The sequence below is a fragment of the Idiotropiscis lumnitzeri genome, chromosome 2 (genome assembly GCF_059441095.1).
Source record: "Idiotropiscis lumnitzeri isolate Australia: NSW breed Sydney's pygmy pipehorse chromosome 2, RoL_Ilum_1.0, whole genome shotgun sequence".
NCBI lineage: Eukaryota > Metazoa > Chordata > Actinopteri > Syngnathiformes > Syngnathidae > Idiotropiscis > Idiotropiscis lumnitzeri.
In genome coordinates, this window is record NC_142392.1 from 11332866 (window position 1) to 11348264 (window position 15399).

Here is a 15399-nt window from a genome sequence, read left to right on the forward strand (position 1 = left end):
GCCGGCCGGCTGTTGAACGCCTGCGCCCCAGCACCCCGAGACCCTCAATGGAGCAAAATGCCAAAAATGTGGTATATTTTGTTGTTGATGTGTGGGTCTGGCTCAGCTTCCCTCCGGACAAGTCGCGGAGCATGGCAGAATTGGTGATGGAAAAAGATTCTCTGACACAGTCATTTTGGTTAGAAAGAGATTTTATTCTCGTCCCATGCTGATGTCAAAAGAAGTCTCCCCAAAAAGAAAAAAGGTTAAGATGTCCCCTCTCTCCGGCCTTCCCGTCTTATAGGGAATGGCCACACCGGACATGAATATTGAAGGTTTGTATTACGATTGCTGGCATTATTTTAAACACTTACGGGACAGAAGGTCAATTATTTAATTTAGCAGGTTCATAGTTACTGCATATGTTAAACATTGATTAAACAAAAAGCATTTATCAAATGAAAGTAGAAGTACAGTGCATCGATAAGATTGACTGGGATTGTAGTCATGGTGTTTACTGATGCATTCATATGCTAAATTTATATGACTTAGCTGAAATGTAAGACCTCAAACTTGCACACAGTATTTTCATGACCCACACTCTGATTCAGAACAAACAGATTCAGTCTTCTCAGGTCAAACTGATGACAAACCAGATAGCACTTCATGGACAAATACGACTAAACACATTCTCCACATAGGCCATAGAAGATACAAACATATCAAGTTGGGCAGGGGAGGACGTCACCGGGACGCTATCAAGAACACATAATTTGATCTGTGAAAACATACACCACACAATCTGTACACTGACGAGATTACAGGGGAATGAGAGACGGAGAGACTGCCGCCTGCCTGAGAAGGTGAGCCTTGGACGTGGAACGTGGACGTGGGAGGGAGCAAGGACGACCGATTCAACCTACGTCACCCTTGACATAAAAAACCTCCTAGAAAATGTGAGGCTGGGCTGAGATCAGCGCGCCATTTTTCGATTGGACTCGTCTTGAGTACAGTTTCTCGTCAGATTAAGAAAAAGCCGCCCAGATATCTGTCTTTGTACTATTTCCTGAACTCCAGAAATTGAAGAAACTAAATATCGGAACTCTAATCAGTTGTTGAGTCTTTATTTTACCCTTTTCTTCTTGAGTACAAAAAACGAACACGCATTGGAGTAAGATTGGCTTTGAAGATTCATTTACGAAATGTTTCTCATTTTCTCGGTGGCTCAACTCCAACAGTGGATATAAACATACACTTCATCTGTCAGCATAGTTTTGAAACCTGATGACATGACAAACTTAATTTATATTAAAACATTTAAAAACCGGAATAAGTAAAATATTAAATAATCAGTTCATATTTTAAACTGAGAAAAAAACACGGAGTTTACCCCCGCTAATTGTTATTCTTTGGCATTTAATTTCTGCACTGATTTCATTTGGCATAAACAAATGTTCAGCAACCCGGCAAGTAAAAGGCAATAATTAAAAATAAAACGGCAATAACCTTGAACGATTTCCCCAAACAACTTAATGTTGTGATGCATATTTCTAACGATAGAAAGTCGTTCTTTACAAAGCAAATGAGAGTAAAACGTGTACAAACCTGCTTCGTTCTCTTCTTTTATTCCACAAAGTTCCATTTTGTACTTGGGTGTCATTCCTGCACTCATTTTCAAACGCCAATCTCAAAAAATCCACACTTGATCTCTGCTTGGCGATAACTCGTGTGCTTCTCTTTGTTCGACGAGATGAAAGAAAGATGGCATCGTTTTTCCAAGTCGCACTGAAAGGATTTCCTGTTCGTCACGAAAGCGGAAAAACAGGACACACCCCGCTGTGACATGATTGGCTGCTGGCTTTGTGGAGCACTGTCACCAACTCACCGACAGATGTCGCCAATTGCGATGCAAATCATTATCTTCTTCTTAACATTGGAAAAACGTACGATTTGAACCGTATGCACATGAACAAACATTTTAGTTCCCAAATATGAACTTGAGAGATGTATTGAATTTTACTTTTGTTGCTGGTTTTGTTTATACATCTGACACTATGTTGTTGGTTGGATAGTATTCCAAATGTATTTCCCTATTATTAACAGTTGACATGATAAATTGATACTTTATATCAACATATTTGCAACTTTGCAGGGTTTTTCAACAGGTTGCGATGTGGTTGCGAATTTTAAATGAAAATATGTCACAGTTTTATTACTTAACTGTTATTGTGTTCGAAAATGATTTAGGTATTTCTTTAAGTACTTTAATATTTCATTATTCGTTTCAGTATTCATTAAACTACAATAATTCACTATTAATTTCAAGATTCATTGAACTGCTTTAGGATTAATTGAGTATTCAATGTTTAATCGTTACAGTATTTACTTTTTAAATTTTTGTTTCACCATTTTGTTCAATCTTAATCTTATGGAAAATTATTTAAGAAGCACCAACACAATGTTTTTAAAGATAAAGATAAAGATGTCCTTCAATAGTCCCACAATGGGGAAATTTGCAGTGTTACAGCAGCAAAGGTATAGATCACACAGAGGCGGCGTAATGTAGCCATTAATGTATAACAATAGCAGCAGACATTCAGAAAAAGCAAACCTATGCGAATATACACAGTATATACGTAAATACACAAATCCCCATGTGTATATACACACTTACATCCCACAACATTTACAAGTGTAAGGAAACACTCCGAATGTCTGTCTATGGTACAGAGGGAAAATTAATAAAATGCTGCAATGATAAAAAATACTGCTGTCATAACCCGTGTCGGTCATGTCAGTGTTTTTGTTCTTATTTTCTTCACCTTCCTGCCATGTGCTCATTCTGTTTATTTAGTCAGCTGAGTGGGGCGTTCCTTCCAGCACTCGTTCCCCACCAGCCACGCACCTGTTCCCCGTTACCCTCACACACCTGATGCCCATCTGCTCCCCTAATTACTGGACTATTTGAACACCTCACTCCGACAACTCATTGGCGGTGCATTGCTCCGTTACGGACCGTCACGATCGGTCTCTGATCTCACTATAATATTTCTCAAAATTATATTTCTTATTAATTTAGCTTAGTTAAGGGATATTTTATTGACAATCTAACATCAGAACACTCAGACAGAAATATAATGGTGGTTGGGGGGCGCGAATCTTTTTCTTCTTGGTAGGGGTGGGTGTGAAATAATTGAGGAGCACTGCGAGTATATGCAGACATTATATTCATACAATCTTGCAGCCCGAGTGAACCACAGCATTGTTGCAAGTTCGGTAGGAGAAACGTAAACGTCCCACTGCTGGAGCAGCAGCGGCTTCTCGAGCCAAAGGCGGAAGTGACGTAAGAACTGCCTCGCCAATGTGGCTTCAATTTATTTATTTTGTTAATTTTTTCATCGACCGAATTAAAATATTATATAAAATATATATTAAAACAGAACAGCCAGGGGTAAAACAAACACAGAGGCAAAGAAATATATTTGAAAAATACGTGTTTAAAGCATGACGTCATGAGGAAGCGCGCATCTTCGACCTCGTCCACATCCACCGACCCGTCCACACCGAAATAAAAACAACCACCGCTAAATTCTTCTGATTTCGTGTGGAACTGACTGTAATTTTCTCAAAGGATGTCCAGTGCTACTCTAAAGGACGTCGACATAATTCATTAAGTCTTTGTGTCCCGATAACCTCATCTTCGCGCGTTGATGCTTTTCGGCGCAGTTAGCTTAGCTTGTTAGCTAGCTAGCCGCTAACGAAAAGAGGCACATGACTCATCGCCAAGCAGAGATCAAGTGTGGATTTTTTGGAATTATCATTTCAAAATGTGTGCAAGAACGACACCCAAGTACAAAGAGGAACTTTGTGGAATAAAAGAAGAGAACGACCAACATCTTCAACTGCTGGGCGAAGTTTGCAACCAGCTTCGTGTTGTGCTACACAAAGCAGGTTTGTACACGTTTTACTCTCATTTGCTTTGTAAAGAACGACTTTCTATCGTTCGAAATATGCATCACAACATTAAGTTATTTGGGGAAATGCGTTCAAGGTTATTGCCGTTTTATTTTTATTTTTTGCTTTTAACTTGCCGGTCTGCTGAACATTTGTTGATGCCAAATTAAATCAGTGCAGGAAATAAATGCCAAAGAAAAACCATTAGTGGGGGGGGGGGGGTAAACTCCATGTTTTTTTCCAGTATAAAATTTTAACTGATTATTTAACATTTGACATATGACAATGTCAAAGTGTTCATGTTTTTCCATTCTTTATGAGTTTGCATTTACAATTTGCTTTGCTGTGCTTCAATAAAACGCCGCACAGGAGCGGGAAAGTTTTTCTCTTTGGCGGACTGCTCCTTGCAAGTGACAAAGACAATCTTGGCTGGGTGATTCATTTATCAAGGCTTGTCTCGTTTTTGACAAAAACTCTGACATATCTTGTTCAAGCAATTCCTTATGGAATGATTCAACCTGACTCTAAAAACTGTGCACACTGCGGCAAAAAGATCAATGGCGGTTTATGAATTTTAGTGGCTATAACACAATGGATTAAGTTTTTGAAAAAATCAAGTAGAATAGAATAGAATAGAAATCCCTTTATTGTCATTGTACTCAAGTGTGCAACGAGATTAGAGTACGTATTGGTCTTATTTATTTATGAAATTTTTACTGGCTCGGTCAATGAACTTCGGGTGGTCCTGCACAGTTTTGTGCACATGTGCGTAGTTTCACCTCATCCAAACATTTAAAATACTTTGAATGCATCCATCCAGGGTTGCACGGATCTCATCAGTGAACAAGCGCATGCTGCAAGGAATGCATCTCCATCTTTGGCTTACTATGGGCTTAAAAAGGGAGAACGTCACAACCCCCTTTTCCACCAACAAGTCCAGGAACATTTAGTTCCTGGTCATAAAGTTCCTGTGGCTCAGGTGGTTTGCATCTCCCCCACAACTCGTAGTTCCTGGTAATTTATCCAAATAACAATGACGATGTATCAGTGGGAAGTGTTGTGTTCCTTTGTTACTCATTACTGACACCCTTTGGCTGTTAAGCATCATTGCAGTTACAAAATAATTCAGTGAACTCATAATATTTTGGTGTATCTTCGTCTAATTTTAATACATATTGGATCACTTTAAAATACACCTTATTCATATATGTCAGAGTGAAAGTGTTGTTGCTTAATTTATGCGTAGGGATTTTGATTCTTCACACGTAATTTTGTTTTCAAATTTATTTCGAAACAGAAATTTTATAAAAAAAATTAAAAAGGGGAATGTTGGAATGTACTAGAAACAATATAAGACAAAGTCGCCGCATGAGGTTTGACTTGAGCAAACCAAATTTGTCTTTTTGTGTCCTGCAGACGTCTGTGAAAACGATCTCCGTTCTGTGAAAGAGGAGCCAGACTTGACTCGCATCAAAAAGGAGTAGGAGGAGGAGGAGATTAACAAGTCACCAGTGAACGTTGTCCCTACAAAGAGTGAAGATGAAAACAAGGATGAGAGTGAGGACAAGAGAGGGGCGGAGCCTCCAAGCAGCAGCTCAAGTCATCACGTGACAACAGAAGGTGATGAAGACCACTGGGGGCCATCACAAGCACATAATGAGGACACATTAGACGCTCATGACGATGATGATGATGATGGTGATGATGATAATGGGCAAGCTAAAGGTGAAAGGGCATGTCACACTGACTCATTAACTTTGTGTTTAAAAGGGCACAAAAAAACACACAGTGGTGAAAACCCTTTTTCTTGCTCAGTTCATGGTAAAAGCTCTCAAAACGCAACGTTAACAAGACACACTAGAACACACACTGGAGAAAAAACATTTTCCTGCTCAGTTTGTGGCAAGAGTTTCTCCCGAAAATCACATCTAACAAGCCACACAAGAACACACAGTGGTGAAAAACCTTTTTCCTGCTCAGTTTGTGGCAAGAGTTTCTCTCAAAAGGCAAATTTAACAAGTCACACAAGAATACATAGTGGAGAAAAACCTTTTTCCTGCTCAATTTGTGGAAAAAGCTTCTCTCAAAATTCAAGTTTAACAATCCACACAAGAACACACAGTGGTGAAAACCCCTTTTCCTGTTCAGTTTGCGGAAAAGGTTTCTCTCAAAAGTCTCATTTGGTAAGGCACATGAGAACACACAGTGGTGAAAAATCTTTTTCATGCTTAGTTTGTGGAAAATGTTTCTCTCAAAAGGCGAATTTAACAAGCCACACAAGAACACACAGTGGAGACAAGCCATTCAGTTGCAGCGTTTGTGCTAAGAAATTCGCCACTAAACAGCAAGCTGAGAGACACAATTGTGCTGGTGACAATAGCAGCGATCCTTGAAGCTTAAAAAAAGACAAAAAAAAACTGAAGGAACTGACTCTTTGTGGAAAGATGATGTTGGAGTTCAGTCACCATGGAAATGAGAAGTAGTTTCGTAAATCAACATTTAAAAGCCAAACTTACGCCAATGCATGTTCGTTTTTTGTACTCAAGAAGAAAAGGGTCAAATAAAGACTCAACAACAACTGATTAGAGTTCCGATATTTAGTTTCTTCCATTTCTGGAGTTCAGGAAATAGTACAAAGACAGATATCTGGGCAGCTTTTTCTTAATCTCACGAGAAAACTGCACTCGGGCGAGCACAGTCGAAAAATGCGCGCCATCTTTCATCCCAGTTTCAGTTTTTATAGGAGTTTTTTTATGTCAAGGGTAATGTAGGTTGAATCGGTTGAATCGCTCGTCCTCGCTCCCTCCCACGGCCCGGGTCCACGTCCAAGGGAAGGTCCTCCCCAGGTTAGTCTGGATAGTTGATTCCCGTCTGGTTCCTAAGACTGGCACGCCAAGGCTGGCCTTCCCTGGCGGGCAGTCTCTCCGTCGCTCGCCTCGCTGGCATTCCTCTGGAATCTTGTCGGAGTGCATGTGTGTGCAGGTATACGTGTATGTGCAAGTGTGTATGTGCGTGTGCTCCGATCTCCAATTGTTCTGTCTTTCGGAATGTGTTTTTTGCGATAGTGTCTGTGTGAGTCCTCCAGTGCCCAAGTTGGTATGTTTGCATCTCTACAGCCAATGTAGAGAATGTGCTTTGTCGTCTTTGTCCATGAAGTGCTGTGAATGCAAGTCATGGAAATGCTATGTGCGCAAATCTATTTTCACTACTGAGAATTTCAATAAAGTTCACACATTTCAACTAAGTACTCTAAATTTAGCATATGAGAATAATATAATAAATCAGTAAACATCAGACCTATAATCCCAGTCATTCTTGTGACCCGTGCTTCTAGTTTCATTGGATAAATATTCAGTAAATATGCACCTGCTAACTTTAATTATCGACATACTGTCCCGTATGTGTTCAAAATAATGCCAGTAATCGTAATACAATCCTACAATGTAAATTTTGATTTTGAATAAAATATGATATATTGAATTTTGAAAAGCTTTTTTTATTGACATTAAGCCAATGTGATCTGTGCCAGAAGAACCATCGTGTCTGAGTGATGATGATTTTTTTTGTGTTTACATCAAACATGAAAATAAAATTAATGGCCTTTGTGTGGAACAACATTTGTTTGCGTTATGCTTTTCAGTTGTCTTTTTAATTGTACCTAATGGAAAAGGTGTGAGAAGAAACTGTGCTTATGAAATCGGTGTCTTCCACAATCATCAATAAAATCACTTGTTCCACTTGCTCAACTGGCCTTCATTACACTGTGTGAAAAGCTGAAAAACTGAACTAGTAGTTGAACTATAAAAAGAACAAGAAAGAGAAACACAAATCGTCTTGGTTTCTCTCAAAGGTTTTGGAATGTCAGGAGTTGGCAATCTGATGGCGACTGGAGTCAACGTTTATTTGTCACCACGGAGATGATCCCCATCACGCAGTTCGTTGCTGCGGCTGTCTGAATTGGAAAGGTGAATTGCCGTAGTTTAATGAATACTGAAAGCAATAATGAAATATTTAAGTAATTAAATAAACTGAAATAATTTTTAACACTCTAACATTTCAATAAAATAGTGAAAAAATTAAAATTCGCAACCATATACAGAACGTCTGGTTAGCACGCTTGCCTCACAGTGAGAGACAGCATCGGGCGCGGGTTCGATCCCGGCTCCGGCCATCCTGTGTGGAGTTTGCATGTTCTCCTCGTGCTTGCGTGGGTTTCCTCCGGGTACTCCGGTTTCCTCCCACATTCCAAAAACATGCATGGTAGGCCGATTGAACACTCTAAATTGCTCCTGGGTATGAGTCTGAGCGCGGATGGTTGTTCGTCTCTGTGTGCCCTGCAATTGGCTGGCAACCAGTTCAGGGTGTCCCCCACCTACTGCCCGAAGATAGCTGGGAAAGGCTCCAGCACCCAACGCGACCCGAGTGAGGAGAAGCGGTATAGATAATGGATGGATGGATACAGAGTTAATTAAATTCATAATAAAAATAGAATTATTTACTAAATATTGGACAAATTGAAGGGTCCAAATTTTGAAAGATAAAAAATAATAAATGAAATTTTAAGTATGAATTAATTCAATAAATAATTAAAACAATTCCACACATATTTAAATGGACAAATATTCAAGATTGAAATAAAAAGTATTTAAAAATATTAATAGAATTTTTACATTTTGAAATTTTTTAATACATATTGGAGTAATACATAAGCAAGCTAAAATAATTACGTGAAAATCGATTTAAATACTGAAAGAGGTAAAAAAACGTGAAAGAAAATAAAACTTAAATTGAAGTGAGTATACAATTAAATGAATAAACAACAAACAAAAACCTCATCGAAAATATAATTTATCAACATTTGTCAAACCACAATGTGAAATTTTGATCTGAAAGATTTCTTTCTTGCATATTCTTAAAGAATCTTCATTATTGTTTTTCTTTTACTTTTTTAGTGACTTAACAGCTCAATCCATGTGAAATGTCCCCTTGTGAGAAAGAAAACATCACATGCAAAAAATAAAGAGCAACCTATTGTTTTTTCGGACAATCAAGGCACCATAGCACTGTCGAAAAAGCCTGTAAAAAGGCAAAGGTGCAAACTTGACAAAGTATCACTTTATTACATCAACTGTTAATAATGGGAAAATAGATTTGGGATTGTCACTGATGGTGTAGTGGTACATTCGCCTGATTTGTGTGCGGGTATCGCGGGTATCGTGGGTTCGGTTCTCACTCAGTGACAGTGTCTATGTCTGCCTTGTTCCTGGCTGGCGACCAGTTCAGGGAGTTGTGCGCCCTTCGCCCATAGACAGCTGGGATAGGCTCCCGTGATCCTTTGCAGCAGGGATGGGAAAACATTTTGATTGGCGGGCCACAATGGGTTCTAAAATTTGACAGACGGGCCGGACCAGGAGCAGATGGATAAAGTGTTTTGGTACCCTCACGTCATCTGAGAAAAAAAAACACATTTAATTTTAAATGAAAGTGGAAAAAAAGCATTAAAACAGTATATGTCTTTGAAAAACCACAGTATTTAGAAAATAAAACATGAACAAGGTTTATTAATTTAATTTTTTTAAAGTTCGGCAGGCCGGATTAAAACATTTAACAGGCCGCATGTGGCCCCCGGACCGTGGTTTGCCCACCACTGCTTTCCAGGATAATCGGTAAGAAATACTGTCCAACCGACAACATGGTGGCAGATGTGTTAACAAAATCAGAAATGTTTGTTAATGTTAATAAAGTTTTTTTTTTAAACGTATTCGTAAATATGTATCATGTCACTGATGCTGTAGTGGTACACTCGCCTGAGTTGTGTGCAGGCAACGTGGGTTCAGTTCCCACTCAGTGACGGTGTCTATGTCTGCCCTGTGACTGGCTGGCGACCAGTTCAGGGTTTGGTGCGCCTTTCGCCCGAAGTCAGCTGGGATAGGCTCCAGTACCCTCCCGCGACCCTGCACAGGATAAGCAGTGAGGATAATGACATGACGTGACAAATATTTGTCATCTTATAAATATTTGCACAACAGAGTACTGAGTTTCGAGATCCTCACTATAATAGTTCTCAAAATTATATTTGTTATCAATTTAAGTTAGTTCAGAGATATTTTATTGACAATCTAACATCAATATACAAAGACAGAAAAAAATGGTGGTGGGGGGCGCGAATCTTTTTCTTCTTGGGAGGGGCGGGCGTGAAATAATTGAGAAGCGCTGCGAGTATATGCAGACATTGTATTCATACAATCTTGCAGCCCGAGTGAACCACAGCATTGTTGCAAGTTCGGTCGGAGCAACGTAAACGTCCCACTGCTGGAGCAGCGGCGGCTTCTCGGGACAAAGGCGGAAGTGACGTGAGAGCTGACTCGCCAATGTGGCGTTAATTTAGTTATTTTGTAAGATTTTTTTATCAACCGAATCAAAATATTATATAAAATATATATTAAAATAGAACAGCCATGGGTAAAAACAAACACAGAGGCAAAGAAATATATTTGAAAAATACGTGCTTAAAGCATGACGTCATTAGCAAGCGCGCAGCTTCCGAAGGACCTTGACCACATCCACCGACTCGTCTACACCGAAATAAAAACAGCCACCGCTAAATTCTTCTGATTTAGTGTGGAACTGACTGTAATTTTCTCAAAGGATGTCCAGTGCTACTCTAAAGGACTACGACATAATTCATTAAGTCTTTGTGTCCCGATAACCTCATCTTCGCGCGTTGATGCTTTTCGGCGTAGTTAGCTTAGTTTGTTAGCTAGCTAGCCGCTAACGAAAAGAAGCACACGAGTTATCGCCAAGCAGAGACCAAGTGCGGATTTGTTGAGATTGGCGTTTGAAAATGTGTGAAAGAACGACACCCAAGTACAAAGAGGAACTTTGTGGAGTAAAAGAAGAGAACGAGCAACTTTTTCAACTGCTGGACGAAGTTTGCAAGCAGCCTCGTGTTGTGCTACACAAAGCAGGTTTGTACACGTCTTACTCTCATTTGCTTTGTAAAGAACGACTTTCTATCGTTAAAAATATGCATCACAACATTGAGTTGTTTGGGGAAATCGTTCAAAGTTATTGCCGTTTTATTTTTAAATTTTGCCCTTTACTTGCCGATTTGCTGAACATTTGTTGATGCCAAATTGCAGAAAATAAATGCCAAAGAATAACCAGTAGTGGGGGGTGAACTCCATGTTTTTCCCAGTATAAAATTTTAACTGATTATTTAACATTTTACATTTTCAGTTTTTTATATCTTGTTCAAGCGATTCCTTACGGAAATAATTCTGCTTGAATCTAAAATATATGCACACTGCGGCGAAAACATTAATGGCGGTTGATCAATTTTAGTGGATAAAACACAAAATATTATGTATTTTTTTTTTAAAATCAAGTACGTATTGGTCTTATTTATTTATTTATTTATTAACTTTGTGCTGGCTTCGTCGGGTGTAAGTCAAGTTTTGTGCATGTGCGCATAGTTTCACCTCATCCGAACATTTAAAATACATTGAATGCATCCATCCAGGGTTGCACGGATCTCATCAGTGAACAAGCGCATGCTGCAAGGAATGCATCTGCATCTTTGGCTTACTATGTGCTTAAAAAGGGAGAACGTTACAACCCCCTTTTCTGCCAACAAGGCCAGGAACATTTACGCGCTGCCTCTAAGGGCGCAACACCTGTTGAGGGTGCTATTTCTGTCTTTGAAGCACGTACTGGGCCCACCGCCTTACAAGGCGTTAGCTAGGCTGCTGTTAGCACAGCAGTAACTCAGCTGCTCACGCTGACTCAGCCGATGGCAACTCACTTTGCCTCAATACCATCAGCAATTGCCCCATTTCAATGACCGATGCCATGAAACCATTGGGAATCAAGGTCATTAACATTGACTCTAACCAATAATAGGTGTCTTGGCAATAGCCTACAAGACAACGTCAGGGGAGGGACTTCACTGGTCACCAGACTCCTTAGAGTCACGGTTTCAAATCCCCCAAAAAAACCTCAGCATACAAGCAAACAATGAAACAAAGAAATAAGATTAACACAAAACATGTATCTCTCATGCCATCTATATACCCAAAAGAAATAAAAATAACACAAAACGATTATAGCAGTGGCTTCTTGGGAGCCACTCAGACTCAGCCAATCACATGGCTGTTTAGAGAGATGTGCTGTTGTGATTTGGGCTTTTTGTTTGTTGTCTAAACCTGGGACGTTTCTTGCTTGCAATAACATAAATGATAAGACAGACTACAACATTGTGGACAGCTGCCCTTTTGTCCAGCTTTCTCCTACACCATCACCCAAACACCATAGTCACATAATGTATAAGTCACGGTCAATTAGAAGCATGGATGACTCAGACTTTGTCCAGCAGGGTGTGCTAACATGCACTCCGAACAGCCCAATGAGTAAAAGGGTTGATGGTCGTGAGTGATACTTTGTCCATATAATGGGCGCAGTCGCCTTACAAGGCGCTTTGTTTGTTTAGGGTAAGATTTGGGACTTTAAAGTGCGCCTTATGGCTGCGAAAATACAGTAGTTCCTGGTAATAAAGTTCCTGTGGCCCAGGTGGTTTGCATCTCCCCCACAACTCATAGTTCCTGGTAATTTATCCAAATAACAATGACGATGTATCAGTGGGAAGTGTTGTGTTCCTTTGTTACTCATTACTGACACCCTATGGCTGTTATACATCATTGCGGTTACAAAATAATTCAGTGAACTCTTAAAATATTTTGGTGTATCTTAGTCGAATTTGAATACATATTGGATAACTTTAAAATATACAGTCATTATTCAAATATGTCAACATGAAAGTCAGAGTGAAAGTGTTGTTGCTTAATGCTTATGTGTAAGAACTTTTACTCTTCAAACGTAATTTTGTTTTAAAATTTATTTCAAAACAGAAATTTTATAAAAATAAAAAGGGTAATGCCGGAACTTACTCGCAGGATAAATGTCATTTTGGGTAAAAAAAACCCCAAACGTAAATCATACAATAAATAGCGACTCTGATGCCAGGGCTCCTTGAATTCTTTTAGGTATCCAGATTATCATGAAAGCAAAAAGTACCCACGATGAAACTATCCATAAATGCAAAATGAAATACTTGTAAACATATTTCGCTTGAAGGATTACTATTTTATCAATGACATTATGTTGCGATGGCCCCCATCAATAAGTTAGGGTCCCACAACAGGTGTTCCATCAGACGCACACGATAGCCTGTGTGTGCTAACTTCAGCTAGCTTCCAGAAACGTCTGTGACGATGTCAGGAATGAAATCGGGCATCAAAAGGGGGTTTACATCGTAGGACGTAATTTTGTGAAATGCCCCCATGGTCCGGTCCAAATCGGGGTCGCACGCATTGTTCCGTATGCGGCAGGCACAAGTCAAGGTAGCACGGTAGAAAATAAGACAAAGTCGCCGCCTGAGGTTTGACTTGACCAAACCAAATTTGTCTTTCTGTGTCCTACAGACGTCAGTGAAAACGATGTCCTTTATGTGAAAGTGGAGCCAGACTTGACTCACATCAAAAAGGAGGAGGAGGAGGAGGAGATCAACAAGTCACCAGTGAACGTTGTCCATATAAAGACTGAAGATGAAAACAAGTATGAGAGTGAGGACAACAGAGGGGCGGAGCCGACAAGCAGCAGCTCAAGTCATCACGTGACAACAGAAGGTGACGAAGACCACTGGGGGCCATCTCAAGCACAAAATGAGGACACATTATCAGGCGCTCGTGACTATGAGGATGATGATAATGAGCAAACTAAAGGTGAAAGGGCATGTCACACTGACTCATTAACTTCAAAGCTGTCTTTAAAACTGCACACAAGAACACACAGTGGAGAAAACCTTTTTTCTTGCTCAGTTTGTGGTAAAAGCTTCTCTCAAAAATCAAGTTTAACACTCCACACAAGAACGCACAGTGGAGAAAAACCTTTTTCCTGCTCAGTTTGTGGTAGACGCTTCTCAGTAAAGTCAAATTTAACTTGTCACACAAGAACACACAGTGGAGAAAAACCTTTTTCCTGCTCAGTTTGTGGTAAAAGCTTCTCTCGAAAATCAAGTTTAACACTCCACACAAGAACACACAGTGGTAAAAAACCCTTTTCATGCTCAGTTTGTGGCAAATGCTTCTCTCGAAAGTCTCATTTAGTAAGACACACAAGAAATCACAGTGGAGAAAAACCTTTTTCTTGCTCAGTTTGTGGCAAAAGCTTCTCTCGAAAGTTTTATTTAAAAATCCACACAAGAACGCACAGTGGAGAAAAACCTTTTTCTTGCTCAGTTTGTGGAAAATGCTTCTCTCAAAAGGGAAATTTAACAGAACACGCAAGAAAACACACTGGAGAACCTCTTTCTTGCTCAGTTTGTGGTAAAAGCTTCTATGGAAAGTCTAATTTAATAAAACACACAACAACACATAGTGGAGAAAAACCTTTTTCCTGCTCAGTTTGTGCCAAGAGTTTCTCTCGAAAGTCACATTTACGAAGCCACACAAGAACGCACAGTGGAGACAAGCCATTCAGTTGCAGCGTTTGTGCTAAAAAATTCTTCACTAAACGTAGTGCTGAGAGACACGATTGTGCTGGTGAGAATTGCAGCAATCCTTGAAGCTTAAAAAAAAGACAAAAAAACTGAAGGAACTGACTCTTTCTGGTAAGATGTAAATGGGATTTTGAATAAAATATGAAATATTGAATTCTGCAAAGCTTTTTTATTGACATAAAGCCAATGTGATCCGTGCCAGAAGAACCAACGTGTCTGGGTAATGATTTTTTTGTTTCCATCAAACATGTAAATACAATTCATTGCCTTTGCCTGGAAAAACATTTGTTAACTTTATTCTTTTCAGTTGTGTTTTTGATCGTACCTAATGGAAAAGGTGTGAGAAGAAACTGTGCTTATGAAATCGCTGCCTTCCACAATCATCAATAAAATCACTTGCTCAACTGGCCTTTTTTCCTGAGCCTTTGTGTTAGTAGAGTCATTTAAAAGTCTAATATAGAAAACAGTGTCAGTGTGAAAAGATCGGTTTCTGATTGCCAAACTTACATTTATGAATAAAAAAAATATTATTAGCAAATAAATTATGAAAAAAACATCTGCAGCATCACACTTCTGAAAGAAACAGAAAACATTTTCCCACTTTAAAGAAAAGTATTTAAAAAGAAATAAACTGACACATTTATTGAAGTCCTTCCAAAATGTCCTTGAGTATGAGCCGATCCAAAACGGGTGTTGAACTGTCTCTGCGTGGGTTCCACAAAAAGAGCAACTCTTCCGGCTTCTCGCTCCTCTTCGGTACAAAACAGTTTTAAGCTTACAATGCAAACTGTTCCACAATTATTAACCAATCAGGAGTCGGACACTAGGGCTGATTCTGATTGGCTGTTTACCGTCCAATCGCATTTTATAACAGTATGACATCCGGGAAGACTCAAGTCTGTGACGTACTG

General features: G+C 39.4%; 1 protein-coding gene across 1 annotated transcript in view; it reads left to right on the top strand.

Annotated features, from left to right (window-relative positions):
• The window catches only part of LOC148341680 (uncharacterized), a 46412-nt gene extending 31858 nt beyond the window's left edge, over positions 1-14554 (top strand). The window contains exons 6-7 of the mRNA XM_088287916.1: positions 5830-6252; positions 13809-14554. Of these exons, the coding sequence (XP_088144042.1) occupies positions 5830-6252; positions 13809-14554 (1169 nt within the window). The remainder of the gene's footprint in view (positions 1-5829; positions 6253-13808) is intronic.
• The last annotated feature ends 845 nt before the right edge of the window (positions 14555-15399 follow it).